At 34.1% G+C, this 21,670-nt stretch overlaps 1 protein-coding gene across 2 annotated transcripts in view; it reads left to right on the forward strand.

The window, feature by feature from the left end:
* Nos (Nitric oxide synthase) overlaps positions 1-21,670 on the forward strand; it is a 54,796-nt gene that overhangs the window by 2,025 nt on the left and 31,101 nt on the right. For both annotated transcript variants that reach the window (XM_020951742.2, XM_086830772.1), the window contains exons 2-3: positions 4,315-5,122; positions 6,165-6,279. In XM_020951742.2, the coding sequence (XP_020807401.2) occupies positions 4,521-5,122; positions 6,165-6,279 (717 nt within the window). In that variant the 5' untranslated portion in view covers positions 4,315-4,520. The remainder of the gene's footprint in view (positions 1-4,314; positions 5,123-6,164; positions 6,280-21,670) is intronic.

Below are 21,670 nucleotides of genomic sequence, written 5' to 3' on the forward strand. Positions count from 1 at the left end.
AGTCAATTTTCCAGCAACAAACCTTTCAATTGAACTTCAATCTTCCCCGCAACACACATACATTAAAACATGAATATTTTGCAGCGCTTGGTATGTTTTCAAATAACAATAAATAAATATTCAATATTGACTATCAAAATGTGAACCGCAGCTGAGGCTGACATTACAAAGGACGTCAGGAATATAAATTTTGCAACATTATGTGTGAATATTTTATACACTTACGCACTTGCTTAAGGATGTGTGGGGTAGCACACTTGATGTTCCCAAAAGCAATCCTTTTCAAAGGCATAAAATCCTTCACAGGGCTATCCCTTTCATATGGAAATCCAAAGCTGGTTAGTCAGCATTTGAGGGGGGAATAAAACTTGTTTACCTTTTTGCGGAGCAAAACCAAAGGGATAGCCACTGGATTTTCTTCACTTTTTTTTTACGAGTATATCTTTCAAAAATTATGTGTTATTTACCGAGAGGCGGATCCGCCTTTCATTTCATAAATGTATCGTAGCTGACTCGGGGATATTTTAGCATTAGCATAAAATAAATTTTGACCAACGAGTACAAGTTATTTAAGGCAGGATCAATTTATGGGAGCTCAGCCGGATATCAGAAAAAGTGAGTTCTCAAGAAATCCTTGTGAAAATTTGTGTGCTAAGATGAAAAGTTAAGAAATGTTGAGCCTTGTGAGGTTATTGAATTTATTCAAAGAAAACAGAGTCAGTTATTGAAATATATTTATTTAGCTTGCTTTTCTATCTTATTCCTTAAAAATTTGTAGTTTCATGAATACAAAATAAAAATGTAAATAAATTGTTTCCACTTATAATATTTAAATTATTGCGACATAAAATATTTCTGTGTTTTAAAGCCCATTTGAACTTAGGCAAACCTAACAAAAAAATGTATTCAAGTGAAACTAATTATGAGCTCTATCTCTACTGTAAAAAAACGTTTTATTTCTAAGCCTAATTACTCACAGAGATAATAAGCATTTTATATTCCGCACCATTAATAAAAAAACGGCTAAAAGTTCGTTAAATTAGTTGATTTGCCACTTAGGAAAATGGCTTGAATTATGACCTTCACGTTTGCATTATTGTCCTGGGAAATGGGAGCTGCTCCTGAAGAGCCTGCCAAATCCTACTCTCATTCTGGTCATGCTTCGTACTTGACCACAAGTAGTCTATGCCCTTTCTCCTTGGCACCTGCGTGGGCTGTGGGGGGAAACCACATTCGCATTGTACCCACCCGTGTTGTGTCTCCCATTTAAATGGTTTTTCTTAACAGATTTGCTGGTTTTCAGTTTCCAGTTTTTTCTGTCGTTCTTTTTTACTGTTTTGCATTGTGCTTGGCACAGCACTTGCCTTCGCTTTTTTTACACTGTTTGCCTTTGTCTTCCAATTGTACGATTTCCTTTCGGTTTTCCTCTTTTTTTCACGCCGCTCTGTGTTGTCATTTGAGATAATACGAAAAGCATTCAGCGACGACTGCCGTTGTTACGGTTTTGCTTTTGATTTTGTTCAAGGGTTTATTTTAAAGCAATTGATTGGATTTAAAACGGGGCGATGAGGAGTTCCGCCGCAGCTGAAGTGTTGAGAGCGGCGCAGGAAAGCTGAGATTTTCCCCTTGTTGCCGGGGTAAAGGATGTGATTGAATTGGGCCGTCGCCAGAGGATCTGCGTTAAGTCCTGGCCAGGGGCTCAATATGAAGTTCGATGTGTGAGTCTTTTATGTTAGGATAAATATTTATGACATATTTGGGAAATCTTTGCAGAAATTTTCTTTTGGTTTAAGAATCATTTTGGGGATCTAACTTTATACCATTAAAAAAAGAATACATAAATAAGAAAATATAGGGTTTAGTTTGTTGATGCTATTATTTATTTAATTTAATTTTTTTTTTTTATTGTATATTAAAGTAAACAAAACAAGGAAAAAGGAAGTTTATATGCTCTTAGAGATTGCAATACAATAATATCGAATATAAATAATAACTAACCATAAAATATTCACAATTTCGAAACGATATTAGTTGATATTTTTATTCGACAAAGCAAAGTTTAAAAATGCCAAAAATGCATTAATTTTGATTCGGAAAGCATTCCCAAGTTAGTTTTTATCAGGTTAATAAATAACTGCATTATATATGTGCAACACTGCGTATGAGTAATAATGTTATGACTGAAAACATTAAACTTAAATTAAAGAGCTTTTTCTTTCTTTAAAGTAAATTAAAATTAAATTTAAATATATAAAAATAGTAATTATCTTAGGTGTTCCAATTCTGTGTGCCAAAGTTTCCTTTAAGCCTAAAGGTCCCTCGTTGCGTATGAGTAATAATTCTTTGGAGCATCTTTCTTACCAAGTAAAAAACAAAAGCCCCCTTTTAATGGCTTGCTTTATTATTTATTTTTAACAATTACTGTAAAACATCTTTCTGGCTGCGTCTTGGGGATTATTGCTCTATCCCATTTAAATACCACTCAGCTCATTAGATTTTAAATCAACTGGGACTGACGAACAACAAATCGCCGCAACTATAACTCAGGGGCACCGCCACCACTTTCTCTGTGGTACTCCAGGGAAGTTGGCAGCAGTTTTATGTATATATGTATATATATTTGCCTCCAAGGCTGATTAAGCCGGGAAAAGCGAAGGAAAGCATGCGGAAATGAAAGGCAGACCCAGGAAGATCCGGAGCTTGCTGCTGGCAGAATGTACATTTGTAGCAATTAAAAGCATCTTTATGGCAATTTGCTGCTGCAAAACCGCAAAACCAGACCAGAATTACGGCGCGGGGAGCTCCGCCAGACTCGCAATAAATTTTCTTAATCAAAAAGTGACGAAGTCCTTACCGCTCTATGAAAATTCAATTAGTTTACCTTTAATTTGTCGGGCAGGCGAGAGCTATTTATACACTCCGCTAAACCCATGGAGAAGGCGGCAGCTGATTACAGCTGGAAAAGTTGCAGACAACATCTGCTGAACCCTTTCTTTCGGAAGGGTTTAATCATTCATTCTGCAGCCAATTTTCACGCTGTTTTTCCGGGCACCAGATGCGGCTGCTTCCCTCCTTTATTTTTTGTTTCTCAGGAAAAACCATTTGCCCTCGCGGCTCGTTCATTTGTTAGGCATCAGTGCGTTGGCTTTTCTAGAAGCTGGAAAAAATGTGGAAATTTTAAAGAAATGTCTGAATATATTATAATTGTTTTAGTCTTAATTAAATTTAAACTTAAAGGTTCTCATTAAATGATTCTATACACAGCCATAACAAGAGTATTTTTCAAGGCTTTGTGTTTGTGTTTATATATAAAATAATAACATTGTAAGCTAAGGTTTATCAAGTGCAAATAAACATTTTCATTCCAAATATTTGCCTATTAAAATGTTACAAAAGACTCAATGGTAATTTGAAACTGACGGCTGCAGTTGACAGGGGACATCATCATGACCCTGGATCCTGCCCAACCCTTCTATGTCCTGCCTGTCGATTCGAGTTCAATGAGCACTCTCGACGCACATTAAAATTCGAAATCAAATGCCGAATCATTCGAATTCATTCGCTTTGATGGCACACACAGAGAATGCCAAATGAAATGCTATCTCGCCTTCTAATTACAGCCTCATTGTTTGTTTGCTCGGGTTTTTGCTTTGTTTTCTCGGTTTGTGTGCTCAAAGGCAAATCAAAATAATGACCGCAATTTTCGGTTTATTTTGTTTTAATATGGTTTAACTTGCCTGTGTGCTTTTATGCCTCTTCGCCTTGCCTAATCAATCAATCAATTAATTGCCCGACTGCCTCTGAGTGCATAAGTCTATTTTTGTAGCTAAAAGCCAGCTGAGTTGGTTGTCCTTTTATTGTTTTCCTTTCTGTGGTGCTCTCAGGCATTTTGAGTGGATGCCAGGAAAAGCCAAGGAGCAGGTTAAGCCTCACAGCCACAGATGATGTCTGATGACATTCGGTGAATGGAAGGTTCCTAAGGCCAAGATAATGCTTAGACTAAGTGAAATATGCTCTTTATTATAAATATATTTATATTTAAATGTATCATTTAACTGATTTGTTTAACAATATTAAGATTAATTTATGGTTAAGTTGCTGATGTACTCTACTCTTTCTTAGCCTTATTTAAAAGCTTTAACTGGGAAGAACACCTGTGAATCAGAAGAAAGTATATAAGTGTAAAACAAGAAAGACAAACTCTGCTCAACTAGAGTCATTTGCTCGATTTAAACTGCTCATAACACCTGTATATTATTTAAAGTTTCCCTTTATATTTATACAACTTTCTGTTCTAAACTTTTTCATCCACAGTGAACCAATTGAGCGTGTCTCCCGAAAAAAAAGAAAGAGAGAAACCGCACAAAGTTTTTCAGAACAGAATTTAATCAAAAAACTTCGGTGGACAGGAGATTGTCCAAGTGGTTTGTTCACCTGTTGGCTGTTGGCTTCTAAATAAACGAGGCAAGCAATCAGCCAAAGGGGAGAGACCGAGGACCAAGTGGAGGTCCCTGGACAAGATGTCGCAGCATTTCACATCGATATTGGAGAACCTGCGCTTTGTGACCATCAAAAGGACGCCAAATGCACAGCAGCAACAGCAGGCACAGCTGCAACAGCAGCAGCAACAGCAGCAACAGCAGCAACAGCAACAGCAACAACAGCAGCAACTGCAACAGCAGCAGCATCTAAAGGCTGCACAGCAACAAAATAGCAGAAAAATCAAAGCTCAAGTCCCGACAGTGAATGGCAATGGACCCTTGACCGCCGGTGGCGACTCTTCGCCTTGCCATGAAGTGGACCATGCTGGAGGAGCAGCCACCTCTGGTGCAGCTGCAGCTGCTGCTGCTGGTGGTGGAGGCGCCTCGTCAAGTGGCGGCACGCCATTGAAGCACCACAAGAGAGCCAGCATCTCGGCGGCATCATCGCCGCCGATTCGCGAACGTCGTGGCACCAACACCAGCATCGTCGTTGAGCTCGACTCGAGTGGCCAGGCGGCAGGATGCACTGCCTCGGGCAGCGGCACGGCGTCGGGGAAAAGTTCCCGAGAACTTTCGCCCTCACCCAAAAACCAACAGCAGCCGAGGAAAATGTCACAGGATTATCGGTCGCGTGCCGGCAGGTAAGAACCACATTTATCAAGGATACAGCAGATACAAGTGTGCTGGCTAAAGGTGATAAATTGCTCGGGGGAGTGTGAAAGGATAACGAAAGGACTAAAGACTAAGCTGAAGTAGTTCTCGTTAGAAACATGACAAGTTTTCTGTGGTTACGCAGGGTAGAATTCCGTTGTGGGAAATGGGGAAATCTCTTTTGTAAGTTAAGGGTATATTTTCATGGACAAATTTTTCCACAAATCAAAGTTTAAAAATCGCATAACTAAGCCAAAAATGCATTAATTTCAATTCGGATACCTTTCCTATGTTAGTTTTTATTATGGCAACAAAAATGCATACTCAATTTAAAATCTAAATTTTTGTCGATTTTTGACAATTTTAATGATGTAACCCCTTATCTTTTTTTTGCAAAAATTGGACAAAATTTTCAAAAAATTTGTTTCCTCTAAACATAGTTAGATCGATTCAGCTGTTGATGCTGATCAAGTATATATATGATTTATGGGGTCGGAAATGACTCCTTCACATTGTTATTAGCTTCTTACTAAAATTATGGAACCCTGCAACTTACGCAAAAAAGGATTTCAGAAATATTTATTTGCCCAATTTAGCCCATATATTTCTATATTGACAGACAATAACTTAAGGAATATGGTGACCGTATTAACAATTAAATTGATCTAAGACAAATAATAAATATTTATTTAAACAAAATCAAATAATGGAAAAATCTATAAATAAATATTAATGTAAATAAAAGGGATAACACTAGCTGTGTAGCCACTTTAGAGACATGAATGTTATAAGCAGTAGGGATTATTCAAGTCAAGCTCCAGCAGCTGAGTTATTTCTCGACAGAGACGCAGCTTAGGGAGTCAGAGAAACGTTCCTTTAAATAAATACTTTGAGACAAATTGCGCGAATAAAGTGCAAAGCTTCTCTGTCTTAGCGGTAACTTTTCACCTGCCACTAGCCACTTGCCACTAGCTACTCCCCACTTGCCACCTGCTTTAGCCACCATTTATTCATCTTGCCTCCGAATTGCAGCTTTATGCACCTGGACGACGAGGGACGCAGCCTGCTGATGCGCAAGCCGATGCGACTGAAGAACATCGAGGGCAGGCCCGAGGTCTACGACACGCTGCACTGCAAGGGTCGCGAGGTGAGTCACGAATCCTGCCGAATCCTGGCTATAATTAGCCCCACTGCACGTGGCCGCCGGGGAGAGCCAGCTAGCTGTGCGTGCACGAGCTGGGTTGCAATAAAAGGGCAGTAAAACAATTCTCAGCATCCACCCAGACTTACTTCTGGCTAAGAGCAAAAAGTTTGAGTTCTCGGTATGCGTAGAAAGGAGGGATCCTGGGAGCAAGGAGCAAGGAGCAAGGATCCGAGAAGCATTGCATACTTGTTGGAGTTATTTAATGCTCATGACGCTGTTAGCCGACCATGTAATTGTTTGTGTGACTGCATGTGGGTCCCTTTTGTTTATTTGTTTGGCTGTTGGTAATACCCAGCGGTTTGAAAACAAATGAGGAATATTGGTTTTCAAGAAGGACTACCTTATTATGTGGCTATAACCAACTATGACTCCAATCTAGGTATAAATTACGCCTTGTTCCTCTAAGTCGCTTGATGTTTATAACAAGGTAAACAGAGTCATTGGGATCTAACCTGGTTAGATATGGATATATGGATATTATACCAGTTGAAACTTAAATTCTAAACATTGAAAAATTCAACTTAATCAGATTGAATCATAGGCTAATTTACAACTTCTTTCTATACGTATTAATATTTTTAAAAATTCTTGCTAGGTATTATAAGGTCGTTCCTTTTGATTATATAATTTCTACCAGTCCTTGCCGGCAATTGGAACGTTTTACAGCAGTTTCCTTATGCAAAAGTTGGCCCAAATGCGAGTGCGTGCCCCGGCTGTTTGTTGGATTAAATAAAAGGCACCGGACTGCTCTCTTTTTTCGTTTGCCAGCCGACAAAAGTTTTCTCATCGTAATAAAGTGACTGAAGTTGGAGTTTTTTACAAGTATTTCTTACATAGAACTTGAAATATTATGATATTCAAGGGTTTCTTTTTTGGGTCTGGAAAGCGGAAGAGTATAGAACCTACTTTCCTTAAATGTGTCATAATTTCGGATTAATTTCATATGCAAATTACAGTTGGAATTGATATAGTTCTTACATTTCCTGTGCTTAATATCCCCTTAAATATTTAATGTATATCAATGCTCGAATATGCGGCAGGCTCATTAAGCAAATGCATGCGGAGGTGGCTTTAGGCCACAATCTGCATAATTTAATTGGCACACCTTTCGCGTAGAAGGCCAACTAAGTTGGCCAAAACTGACTCGGCAGCGCCGGTGATTTGAACCTCATTAAGCCGACACCACTTGGGGTGTTTTTGGGTCCCGGCTGCAAATTGCATAAGCGCCAGTCAGAAGTCAGAAGTCGCTTTAAAGTTGGACACCTAACCTCAATTAGTCCAGGAAGAGGTCCTGCCAGGAACACTCCCCAGACCCAGTTTCAGTCCCAGTTCCAGCTCCAGTTCTAGTTATAGTTACAGTTACAGTTTCTATGCTAATTAAGTCAGCATCAACGCCAACAAACGGAAATGGCGCTACGAATCCTTTTTCACAATCAAATTTCATTTCCCCTTGGCGCTGTAGCCCCTCTCCACTTACACTACCTTTTAATGTGCGCAAAATTATGCAATGCAAAAATATTATATTTGCACCAGCTTGCCATTTTATTTAAGTACTCGAACAACATGCAAATTGCTCCCTGGCACTCCTCCGTCTCTCTCAGGTAATTATAATAACGAAGCTTTGCTTAAACGATGGACTGACGACTGGCGGCAATTTAAGTTTACATCGAGGGCATTTAACACCAGGGATTTAGTGTCTTAAGCATGTGGGAGAAGTCCTTCGGTTCGCTGAGCTCCAGGGATGCTGCTGGAGTTAATAAAACTTTACTGCCGCCAAGTTGTTGCAAGGATGCTGCCCAATCCATCCATCCCTCAAACCTCAAGGCTTGGCTTCACCACGGTGCTCCCGGAGCGGTGGCTTTAAGCATTTTATTATTTACTTGGTTTTCGTGTTAATATCATGCTCTTCTCGACTTTGCCGAAAAACTTTTCGGGCAAATATTTTCCCTGCATTTTTCATTACCACAGACAGACAGAGCATTTTCATTTAATTTGTGTGCACGCCCGTTGCCTTGCAATTGCAATTGCAATTTCAATTTCGTTGCCAAAAGGTGAGGCACAAGTGGCAAAACAAACTTAACTGCCACTGAATGCAGTTAATATTTGAATTCCTTCAAGGGCCATGGGAAAAGGCGTCTTGGGAAGCTTGTGCCAATGGTTTTCAACCGAAACACAAATTGGCTGCAACGTGGGTTTTACAGGAAAATAAATGGGAATGGACTTGTGGGGGGTAACAATTTCATATTTATTATATTTTTAATATTGATTGTATTGCTTCTAGAACTTCCTAGAGGTGGCTTACAATCCGTTTTCCTATATTTATTTGAAGTTATTGAGTTTTGTTCTTTAATTTCAGGAAAATATCATTCGAAGTAACCCACTCAATATTTTTTGTTTATTTCTATGAAATTTATTTGTAGTTCAAGTGCATTTTCAGTTCGTTGTTGACCGGATATGAAGCACAGTGCTCCCCAAGAGCACTTGCTCCCCTGTTCCCCTTGCAGTCTTTCATAATTCAGCTGCAAACACTGAAAAAGGCGGAAAAAAGAACAAATTTGGCGCGAAGTGGAAGTCCTTTTTGGGGGGAATGGAGGTGCAATGCCGCTGGCAGGAAAGGAGTTTGGGGCGGCACGTGGCCCTAGGAAAACCAAACTTACACGCCAGAAACTTTCAAAGCCTTGCCTCCTCTATATATATACATATATATATATATGTACTTGTATATATATGTATTGTATTTATGTGACGCTCTGCAGCTGCAACAATTTCCGGTTCCGGCAGCAGCAGCAGCTCCGCTTCTGTTTATATTTACATAAAACAATTTTGGACAACTTTGAGTGCTAACCAGTCGCGCGCTGGCAATTATTTGCATTCCCGCCGAAAAAAAGAATTTATTTTCTTAAACTGAAAGCCCGCGTGATTCTTTTTCCATGAAAAATAATCATTATTTTTCCTTCGAGTCAGTAAATCTGGCTTATAATAACACCGCCTTCTCCTCTCTTCGGCATCATTGAGTTGCTAAATAACAAATTCTTGTCATGTGTGCTGTCGTTGGGTATAAGTTGCTCTTGTTTCGGGGCCTTGTTCCTGCCACCAGCTCTGCCTCCTTGTGTTGCATAAATTAGTGCTGCGCAGTTGAGTGAAAATTGGTAAAGTTTATGCGGGCTGCATTCTGTATTCTGCCTTCTGCATTTTTGTTCTACGCACACAATGCAATGTGTGTGGCTTTAAGTTGCAACTGCAGTTTATTGTGGCTGCAGCGGTTGACGAGTCCCGACGAGAAGAGAGAAAAGCATTGAAATTAATGTGACTTTCCGGAAAGTGAGACCTCTGGGTCCATTTGCAGTCTAATCCTTAGATTTTTCCTCTCTTTTGGTCTCGACTTGTGACTGGTATTGCTTTTGTGCAACTTTTAATGCTCTTACCACTTTTACAGCCATTACCACTTTTATTACCTTAACGTGTGTGCTGCCAGCAAAGGTGGTTAGTTTTTGAGGGCCTTAACATTCTAACAACGTTTCTGATTTAGTTTGTGGGCGGAAAATACTATGTGGGTTTAGTTGTTTGGCAGGCTGTTAATTAAATTTAACAAAAATCTCTTAAATATAATAAGCTATATAGAACATTTCGATCTACCTATGTATCTCCGGTTGAAAGGTACACATCGTTTTGCAAACATAAATTAAAATTATCAAAAATCTATAAAAATTTAGATTTTTTTGCCTTTCCGCATTGAAATTAATCCATTTTTAATTGAGTTATGAATTTCTTAAAATTTAGTTTAAAGACAAAATTGCCATATAAAATAAAAATAAATATTGACTCAACGTTTAGTCGGAAGCTTGTAAAACTGTGAAGGAGCCATTTCCGCCCCCATAAATCATATATATTCTTGATCAGCATCAACAGCTGAATCGATCTAACTATGTTCAGAGGAAAAAAATTTTTTGAAAATTTTGTCCATTTTTGCAAAAAAAGATAAGGGGTTACATCATTAAAATTGTCAAAAATCGACAAAAAATTAGATTTTCAACTAAGTATGCAGTTTTGTTGCCCAAATAAAAACTGGCATAGGCGAGGTTTCCGAATTGAAATTAATGCATTTTTGGCAGAGTTATGACTGTTTTAAATTTGAGTTATTAACAAAATTGGTATATAAAATATAGGGAAATATCGACTAAAACAATGGTATTATAGGTTCAGTCGGAAGCTTGTAGTTCTGTGAAGGACTTATTTCCGTGTGAACTGAGTATGCATTTTTGTTGCCATAATAAAAACTAACATAGGAAAGGTTTCCAAATTGAAATTAATGCATTTTTGGTTGAGTTGTGAATTTCTTAAAATTTGGTTTAAAGACAAAATTGCCATATAAAATAAAGATAAATATTGACTCAACGTTTAGTCGGAAGCTTGTAAAACTGTGAAGGAGCCATTTCCGACCCCATAAATCATATATATTCTTGATCAGCATCAACAGCTGAATCGATCTAACTATGTTCAGAGGAAAATTTTTTTTTTGAAAATTTTGTCCATTTTTGCAAAAAAAGATAAGGGGTTACATCATTAAAATTGTCAAAAATCGACAAAAATTTAGATTTTAAATTTAGTATGCAGTTTTGTTGCCCTAATAAAAACTGGCATAGGAAAGGTTTCCGAATTGAAATTAATGCATTTTTGGCAGAGTTATGACTTTTTTAAATTTGAGTTATTAACAAAATTGGTATATAAAATATAGGGAAATATCGACTAAAACAATGGTATTATAGGTTCAGTCGGAAGCTTGTAGTTCTGTGAAGGACTTATTTCCGTGTGAACTGAGTATGCATTTTTGTTGCCATAATAAAAACTAACATAGGAAAGGTTTCCAAATTGAAATTAATGCATTTTTGGTTGAGTTGTGAATTTCTTAAAATTTGGTTAAAAGACAAAATTGCCATATAAAATAAAGATATATATTGACTCAACGTTTAGTCGGAAGCTTGTAAAACTGTGAAGGAGCCATTTCCGACCCCATAAATCATATATATTCTTGATCAGCATCAACAGCTGAATCGATCTAACTATGTTCAGAGAAAAATTTTTTTGAAAATGTTGTCCATTTTTGCAAAAAAAGATAAGGGGTTACATCATTAAAATTGTCAAAAATCGACAAAAATTTAGATTTTAAATTGAGTATGCAGTTTTGTTGCCCTGGCATAGGAAAGGTTTCCGAATTGAAATTAATGCATTTTTGGCAGAGTTATGGCTTTTTTAAATTTGAGTTATTAACAAAATTGGTATATAAAATATAGGGAAATATCGACTAAAACAATGGTATTATAGGTTCAGTCGGAAGCTTGTAGTTCTGTAAAGGACTTATTTCCGTGTGAACTGAGTACGCATTTTTGTTGCCATAATAAAAACTAACATAGGAAAGGTTTCCGAATTGAAATTAATGCATTTTTGGCAGAGTTATGACTTTTTTAAATTTGAGTTATTAACAAAATTGGTATATAAAATATAGGGAAATATTGACTCAACGTTTAGTCGGAAGCTTGTAAAACTGTGAAGGAGCCATTTCCGACCCCATAAATCATATATATTCTTGATCAGCATCAACAGCTGAATCGATCTAACTATGTTCGGAGGAAAAACATTTTTTGAAAATTTTGTCCATTTTTGCAAAAAAAGATAAGGGGTTACATCATAAAAATTGTCAAAAATCGACAAAAAATTAGATTTTAAATTGAGTATGCAGTTTTGTTGCCCTAATAAAAACTGGCATAGGAAAGGTTTCCGAATTGAAATTAATGCATTTTTGGCAGAGTTATGACTTTTTTAAATTTGAGTTATTAACAAAATTGGTATATAAAATATAGGGAAATATCGACTAAAACAATGGTATTATAGGTTCAGTCAGAAGCTTGTAGTTCTGTGAAGGACTTATTTCCGAGTAAACTGAGTATGCATTTTTGTTGCCATAATAAAAACTAACATAGGAAAGGTTTCCAAATTGAAATTAATGCATTTTTGGTTGAGTTGTGAATTTCTTAAAATTTGGTTAAAAGACAAAATTGCCATATAAAATAAAGATATATATTGACTCAACGTTTAGTCGGAAGCTTGTAAAACTGTGAAGGAGCCATTTCCGACCCCATAAATCATATATATTCTTGATCAGCATCAACAGCTGAATCGATCTAACTATGTTCAGAGGAAACAATTTTTTTTGAAAATTTTGTCCATTTTTGCAAAAAAAGATAAGGGGTTACATCATTAAAATTTTCAAAAATCGACAAAAAATTAGATTTTAAATTGAGTATGCAATTTTGTTGCTCTAATAAAAACTGGCATAGGAAAGGTTTCCGAATTGAAATTAATGCATTTTTGGCAGAGTTATGACTTTTTTAAATTTGACTTATTAACAAAATTGGTATATAAAATATAGGGAAATATCGACTAAAACAATGGTATTATAGGTTCAGTCAGAAGCTTGTAGTTCTGTGAAGGACTTATTTCCGAGTAAACTGAGTATGCATTTTTGTTGCCATAATAAAAACTAACATAGGAAAGGTTTCCGAATTGAAATTAATGCATTTTTGGTTGAGTTGTGAATTTCTTAAAATTTGGTTTAAAGACAAAATTGCCATATAAAATAAAGATAAATATTGACTCAACGTTTAGTCGGAAGCTTGTAAAACTGTGAAGGAGCCATTTCCGACCCCATAAATCATATATATTCTTGATCAGCATCAACAGCTGAATCGATCTAACTATGTTCGGAGGAAAAACATTTTTTGAAAATTTTGTCCATTTTTGCAAAAAAAGATAAGGGGTTACATCATTAAAATTGTCAAAAATCGACAAAAATTTAGATTTTAAATTGAGTATGCAGTTGATGCCCTAATAAAAACTGGCATAGGAAAGGTTTCCGAATTGAAATTAATCCATTTTTGGCAGAGTTAGAACTTTTTTAAATTTGAGTTATTAACAAAATTGGTATATAAAATATAGGGAAATATCGACTAAAACAATGGTATTATAGGTTCAGTCAGAAGCTTGTAGTTCTGTGAAGGACTTATTTCCGAGTAAACTGAGTATGCATTTTTGTTGCCATAATAAAAACTAACATAGGAAAGGTTTCCGAATTGAAATTAATGCATTTTTGGTTGAGTTGTGAATTTCTTAAAATTTGGTTTAAAGACAAAATTGCCATATAAAATAAAGATAAATATTGACTCAACGTTTAGTCGGAAGCTTGTAAAACTGTGAAGGAGCCATTTCCGACCCCATAAATCATATATATTCTTGATCAGCATCAACAGCTGAATCGATCTAACTATGTTCGGAGGAAAAACATTTTTTGAAAATTTTGTCCATTTTTGCAAAAAAAGATAAGGGGTTACATCATTAAAATTGTCAAAAATCGACAAAAAATTAGATTTTAAATTGAGTATGCAGTTTTGTTGCCCTAATAAAAACTGGCATAGGAAAGGTTTCCGAATTGAAATTAATGCATTTTTGGCAGAGTTAGAACTTTTTAAATTTGAGTTATTAACAAAATTGGTATATAAAATATAGGGAAATATCGACTAAAACAATGGTATTATAGGTTCAGTCAGAAGCTTGTAGTTCTGTGAAGGACTTATTTCCGAGTAAACTGAGTATGCATTTTTGTTGCCATAATAAAAACTAATATAGAAAAGGTTTCCGAATTGAAATTAATGCATTTTTGGTTGAGTTGTGAATTTCTTAAAATTTGGTTTAAAGACAAAATTGCCATATAAAATAAAGATAAATATTGACTCAACGTTTAGTCGGAAGCTTGTAAAACTGTGAAGGAGCCATTTCCGACCCCATAAATCATATATATTCTTGATCAGCATCAACAGCTGAATCGATCTAACTATGTTCGGAGGAAAAACATTTTTTGAAAATTTTGTCCATTTTTGCAAAAAAAGATAAGGGGTTACATCATTAAAATTGTCAAAAATCGACAAAAAATTAGATTTTCAACTAAGTATGCAATTTTGTTGCTCTAATAAAAACTGGCATAGGAAAGGTTTCCGAATTGAAATTAATGCATTTTTGGCAGAGTTATGACTTTTTTAAATTTGAGTTATTAACAAAATTGGTATATATAATATAGGGAAATATCGACTAAAACAATGGTATTATAGGTTCAGTCGGAAGCTTGTAGTTCTGTGAAGGACTTATTTTCGTGTGAACTGAGTATGCATTTTTGTTGCCATAATAAAAACTAATATAAAAAAGGTTTCCGAATTGAAATTAATGCATTTTTGGTTGAGTTGTGAATTTCTTAAAATTTGGTTTAAAGACAAAATTGCCATATAAAATAAAGATAAATATTGACTCAACGTTTAGTCGGAAGCTTGTAAAACTGTGAAGGAGCCATTTCCGACCCCATAAATCATATATATTCTTGATCAGCATCAACAGCTGAATCGATCTAACTATGTTCGGAGGAAAAACATTTTTTGAAAATTTTGTCCATTTTTGCAAAAAAAGATAAGGGGTTACATCATTAAAATTGTCAAAAATCGACAAAAAATTAGATTTTCAACTAAGTATGCAATTTTGTTGCTCTAATAAAAACTGGCATAGGAAAGGTTTCCGAATTGAAATTAATGCATTTTTGGCAGAGTTATGACTTTTTTAAATTTGACTTATTAACAAAATTGGTATATAAAATATAGGGAAATATCGACTAAAACAATGGTATTATAGGTTCAGTCAGAAGCTTGTAGTTCTGTGAAGGACTTATTTCCGAGTAAACTGAGTATGCATTTTTGTTGCCATAATAAAAACTAATATAGAAAAGGTTTCCGAATTGAAATTAATGCATTTTTGGTTGAGTTGTGAATTTCTTAAAATTTGGTTTAAAGACAAAATTGCCATATAAAATAAAGATAAATATTGACTCAACGTTTAGTCGGAAGCTTGTAAAACTGTGAAGGAGCCATTTCCGACCCCATAAATCATATATATTCTTGATCAGCATCAACAGCTGAATCGATCTAACTATGTTCGGAGGAAAAACATTTTTTGAAAATTTTGTCCATTTTTGCAAAAAAAGATAAGGGGTTACATCATTAAAATTGTCAAAAATCGACAAAAAATTAGATTTTAAATTGAGTATGCAGTTTTGTTGCCCTAATAAAAACTGGCATAGGAAAGGTTTCCGAATTGAAATTAATGCATTTTTGGCAGAGTTATGGCTTTTTTAAATTTGAGTTATTAACAAAATTGGTATATAAAATATAGGGAAATATCGACTAAAACAATGGTATTATAGGTTCAGTCGGAAGCTTGTAGTTCTGTGAAGGACTTATTTCCGTGTGAACTGAGTATGCATTTTTGTTGCCATAATAAAAACTAACATAGGAAAGGTTTCCGAATTGAAATTAATGCATTTTTGGTTGAGTTGTGAATTTCTTAAAATTTGGTTTAAAGACAATATTGCCATATAAAATAAAGATAAATATTGACTCAACGTTTTGTCGGAAGCTTGTAAAACTGTGAAGGAGCCATTTCCGACCCCATAAATCATATATATTCTTGATCAGCATCAACAGCTGAATCGATCTAACTATGTTCAGAGGAAACAAATTTTTTGAAAATTTTGTCCATTTTTGCAAAAAAGATAAGGGGTTACATCATTAAAATTGTCAAAAATCGACAAAAAATTAGATTTTCAACTAAGTATGCAATTTTGTTGCTCTAATAAAAACTGGCATAGGAAAGGTTTCCGAATTGAAATTAATGCATTTTTGGCAGAGTTATGACTTTTTTAAATTTGACTTATTAACAAAATTGGTATATAAAATATAGGGAAATATCGACTAAAACAATGGTATTATAGGTTCAGTCAGAAGCTTGTAGTTCTGTGAAGGACTTATTTCCGAGTAAACTGAGTATTCATTTTTGTTGCCATAATAAAAACTAATATAGAAAAGGTTTCCGAATTGAAATTAATGCATTTTTGGTTGAGTTGTGAATTTCTTAAAATTTGGTTTAAAGACAAAATTGCCATATAAAATAAAGATAAATATTGACTCAACGTTTAGTCGGAAGCTTGTAAAACTGTGAAGGAGCCATTTCCGACCCCATAAATCATATATATTCTTGATCAGCATCAACAGCTGAATCGATCTAACTATGTTCAGAGGAAACAAATTTTTTGAAAATTTTGTCCATTTTTGCAAAAAAAGATAAGGGGTTACATCATTAAAATTGTCAAAAATCGACAAAAAATTAGATTTTAAATTGAGTATGCAGTTTTGTTGCCCTAATAAAAACTGGCATAGGAAAGGTTTCCGAATTGAAATTAATGCATTTTTGGCAGAGTTATGACTTTTTTAAATTTGACTTATTAACAAAATTGGTATATAAAATATAGGGAAATATCGACTAAAACAATGGTATTATAGGTTCAGTCGGAAGCTTGTAGTTCTGTGAAGGACTTATTTCCGTGTGAACTGAGTATGCATTTTTGTTGCCATAATAAAAACTAACATAGGAAAGGTTTCCGAATTGAAATTAATGCATTTTTGGTTGAGTTGTGAATTTCTTAAAATTTGGTTTAAAGACAATATTGCCATATAAAATAAAGATAAATATTGACTCAACGTTTTGTCGGAAGCTTGTAAAACTGTGAAGGAGCCATTTCCGACCCCATAAATCATATATATTCTTGATCAGCATCAACAGCTGAATCGATCTAACTATGTTCAGAGGAAACAAATTTTTTGAAAATTTTGTCCATTTTTGCAAAAAAGATAAGGGGTTACATCATTAAAATTGTCAAAAATCGACAAAAAATTAGATTTTCAACTAAGTATGCAATTTTGTTGCTCTAATAAAAACTGGCATAGGAAAGGTTTCCGAATTGAAATTAATGCATTTTTGGCAGAGTTATGACTTTTTTAAATTTGACTTATTAACAAAATTGGTATATAAAATATAGGGAAATATCGACTAAAACAATGGTATTATAGGTTCAGTCAGAAGCTTGTAGTTCTGTGAAGGACTTATTTCCGAGTAAACTGAGTATTCATTTTTGTTGCCATAATAAAAACTAATATAGAAAAGGTTTCCGAATTGAAATTAATGCATTTTTGGTTGAGTTGTGAATTTCTTAAAATTTGGTTTAAAGACAAAATTGCCATATAAAATAAAGATAAATATTGACTCAACGTTTAGTCGGAAGCTTGTAAAACTGTGAAGGAGCCATTTCCGACCCCATAAATCATATATATTCTTGATCAGCATCAACAGCTGAATCGATCTAACTATGTTCAGAGGAAACAAATTTTTTGAAAATTTTGTCCATTTTTGCAAAAAAGATAAGGGGTTACATCATTAAAATTGTCAAAAATCGACAAAAAATTAGATTTTAAATTGAGTATGCAGTTTTGTTGCCCTAATAAAAACTGGCATAGGAAAGGTTTCCGAATTGAAATTAATGCATTTTTGGCAGAGTTATGACTTTTTTAAATTTGACTTATTAACAAAATTGGTATATAAAATATAGGGAAATATCGACTAAAACAATGGTATTATAGGTTCAGTCGGAAGCTTGTAGTTCTGTGAAGGACTTATTTCCGTGTGAACTGAGTATGCATTTTTGTTGCCATAATAAAAACTAACATAGGAAAGGTTTCCGAATTGAAATTAATGCATTTTTGGTTGAGTTGTGAATTTCTTAAAATTTGGTTTAAAGACAAAATTGCCATATAAAATAAAGATAAATATTGACTCAACGTTTAGTCGGAAGCTTGTAAAACTGTGAAGGAGCCATTTCCGACCCCATAAATCATATATATTCTTGATCAGCATCAACAGCTGAATCGATCTAACTATGTTCAGAGGAAACAAATTTTTTGAAAATTTTGTCCATTTTTGCAAAAAAAGATAAGGGGTTACATCATTAAAATTGTCAAAAATCGACAAAAAATTAGATTTTAAATTGAGTATGCAGTTTTGTTGCCCTAATAAAAACTGGCATAGGAAAGGTTTCCGAATTGAAATTAATGCATTTTTGGCAGAGTTATGACTTTTTTAAATTTGACTTATTAACAAAATTGGTATATAAAATATAGGGAAATATCGACTAAAACAATGGTATTATAGGTTCAGTCGGAAGCTTGTAGTTCTGTGAAGGACTTATTTCCGTGTGAACTGAGTATGCATTTTTGTTGCCATAATAAAAACTAACATAGGAAAGGTTTCCGAATTGAAATTAATGCATTTTTGGTTGAGTTGTGAATTTCTTAAAATTTGGTTTAAAGACAATATTGCCATATAAAATAAAGATAAATATTGACTCAACGTTTTGTCAGAAGCTTGTAAAACTGTGAAGGAGCCATTTCCGACCCCATAAATCATATATATTCTTGATCAGCATCAACAGCTGAATCGATCTAACTATGTTCAGAGGAAACAAATTTTTTGAAAATTTTGTCCATTTTTGCAAAAAAGATAAGGGGTTACATCATTAAAATTGTCAAAAATCGACAAAAAATTAGATTTTCAACTAAGTATGCAATTTTGTTGCTCTAATAAAAACTGGCATAGGAAAGGTTTCCGAATTGAAATTAATGCATTTTTGGCAGAGTTATGACTTTTTTAAATTTGACTTATTAACAAAATTGGTATATAAAATATAGGGAAATATCGACTAAAACAATGGTATTATAGGTTCAGTCAGAAGCTTGTAGTTCTGTGAAGGACTTATTTCCGAGTAAACTGAGTATTCATTTTTGTTGCCATAATAAAAACTAATATAGAAAAGGTTTCCGAATTGAAATTAATGCATTTTTGGTTGAGTTGTGAATTTCTTAAAATTTGGTTTAAAGACAAAATTGCCATATAAAATAAAGATAAATATTGACTCAACGTTTAGTCGGAAGCTTGTAAAACTGTGAAGGAGCCATTTCCGACCCCATAAATCATATATATTCTTGATCAGCATCAACAGCTGAATCGATCTAACTATGTTCAGAGGAAACAATTTTTTTTGAAAATTTTGTCCATTTTTGCAAAAAAGATAAGGGGTTACATCATTAAAATTGTCAAAAATCGACAAAAAATTAGATTTTAAATTGAGTATGCAGTTTTGTTGCCCTAATAAAAACTGGCATAGGAAAGGTTTCCGAATTGAAATTAATGCATTTTTGGCAGAGTTATGACTTTTTTAAATTTGACTTATTAACAAAATTGGTATATAAAATATAGGGAAATATCGACTAAAACAATGGTATTATAGGTTCAGTCGGAAGCTTGTAGTTCTGTGAAGGACTTATTTCCGTGTGAACTGAGTATGCATTTTTGTTGCCATAATAAAAACTAACATAGGAAAGGTTTCCGAATTGAAATTAATGCATTTTTGGTTGAGTTGTGAATTTCTTAAAATTTGGTTTAAAGACAATATTGCCATATAAAATAAAGATAAATATTGACTCAACGTTTTGTCGGAAGCTTGTAAAACTGTGAAGGAGCCATTTCCGACCCCATAAATCATATATATTCTTGATCAGCATCAACAGCTGAATCGATCTAACTATGTTCAGAGGAAACAAATTTTTTGAAAATTTTGTCCATTTTTGCAAAAAAGATAAGGGGTTACATCATTAAAATTGTCAAAAATCGACAAAAAATTAGATTTTAAATTGAGTATGCAGTTTTGTTGCCCTAATAAAAACTGGCATAGGAAAGGTTTCCGAATTGAAATTAATGCATTTTTGGCAGAGTTATGGCTTTTTTAAATTTGAGTTATTAACAAAATTGGTATATAAAATATAGGGAAATATCGACTAAAACAATGGTATTATAGGTTCAGTCGGAAGCTTGTAGTTCTGTGAAGGACTTATTTCCGTGTGAACTGAGTATGCATTTTTGTTGCCATAATAAAAACTAACATAGGAAAGGTTTCCGAATTGAAATTAATGCATTTTTGGTTGAGTTGTGAATTTCTTAAAATTTGGTTTAAAGACAATATTGCCATATAAAATAAAGATAAATATTGACTCAACGTTTTGTCGGAAGCTTGTAAAACTGTGAAGGAGCCATTTCCGACCCCATAAATCATATATATTCTTGATCAGCATCAACAGCTGAATCGATCTAACTATGTTCAGAGGAAACAAATTTTTTGAAAATTTTGTCCATTTTTGCAAAAAAGATAAGGGGTTACATCATTAAAATTGTCAAAAATCGACAAAACATTAGATTTTAAATTGAGTATGCAGTTTTGTTGCCCTAATAAAAACTGGCATAGGAAAGGTTTCCGAATTGAAATTAATGCATTTTTGGCAGAGTTATGGCTTTTTTAAATTTGAGTTATTAACAAAATTGGTATATAAAATATAGGGAAATATCGACTAAAACAATGGTATTATAGGTTCAGTCGGAAGCTTGTAGTTCTGTGAAGGACTTATTTCCGTGTGAACTGAGTATGCATTTTTGTTGCCATAATAAAAACTAACATAGGAAAGGTTTCCGAATTGAAATTAATGCATTTTTGGCAGAGTTATGACTTTTTTAAATTTGAGTTATTAACAAAATTGGTATATAAAATATAGGGAAATATCGACTAAAACAATGGTATTATAGGTTCAGTCGGAAGCTTGTAGTTCTGTGAAGGACTTATTTCCGTGTGAACTGAGTATGCATTTTTGCTGCCATAATAAAAACTAACATAGGAAAGGTTTCCGAATTGAAATTAATGCATTTTTGGCAGAGTTATGACTTTTTTAAATTTGAGTTATTAACAAAATTGGTATATAAAATATAGGGAAATATCGACTAAAACAATGGTATTATAGGTTCAGTCGGAAGCTTGTAGTTCTGTGAAGGACTTATTTCCGTGTGAACTGAGTATGCATTTTTGCTGCCATAATAAAAACTAACATAGGAAAGGTTTCCGAATTGAAATTAATGCATTTTTGGTTGAGTTGTGAATTTCTTAAAATTTGGTTTAAAGACAATATTGCCATATAAAATAAAGATAAATATTGACTCAACGTTTTGTCGGAAGCTTGTAAAACTGTGAAGGAGCCATTTCCGACCCCATAAATCATATATATTCTTGATCAGCATCAACAGCTGAATCGATCTAACTATGTTCAGAGGAAACAAATTTTTTGAAAATTTTGTCCATTTTTGCAAAAAAGATAAGGGGTTACATCATTAAAATTGTCAAAAATCGACAAAAATTTAGATTTTAAATTGAGTATGCAGTTTTGTTGCCCTAATAAAAACAGGCATAGGAAAGGTTTCCGAATTGCAATTAATGCATTTTTGGCAGAGTTATGGCTTTTTTAAATTTGAGTTA

This window comes from Drosophila serrata, unplaced genomic scaffold (genome assembly GCF_035046125.1).
Source record: "Drosophila serrata isolate PLE 108 unplaced genomic scaffold, ASM3504612v1 contig_240, whole genome shotgun sequence".
NCBI classification, from domain to species: Eukaryota; Metazoa; Arthropoda; class Insecta; order Diptera; family Drosophilidae; genus Drosophila; species Drosophila serrata.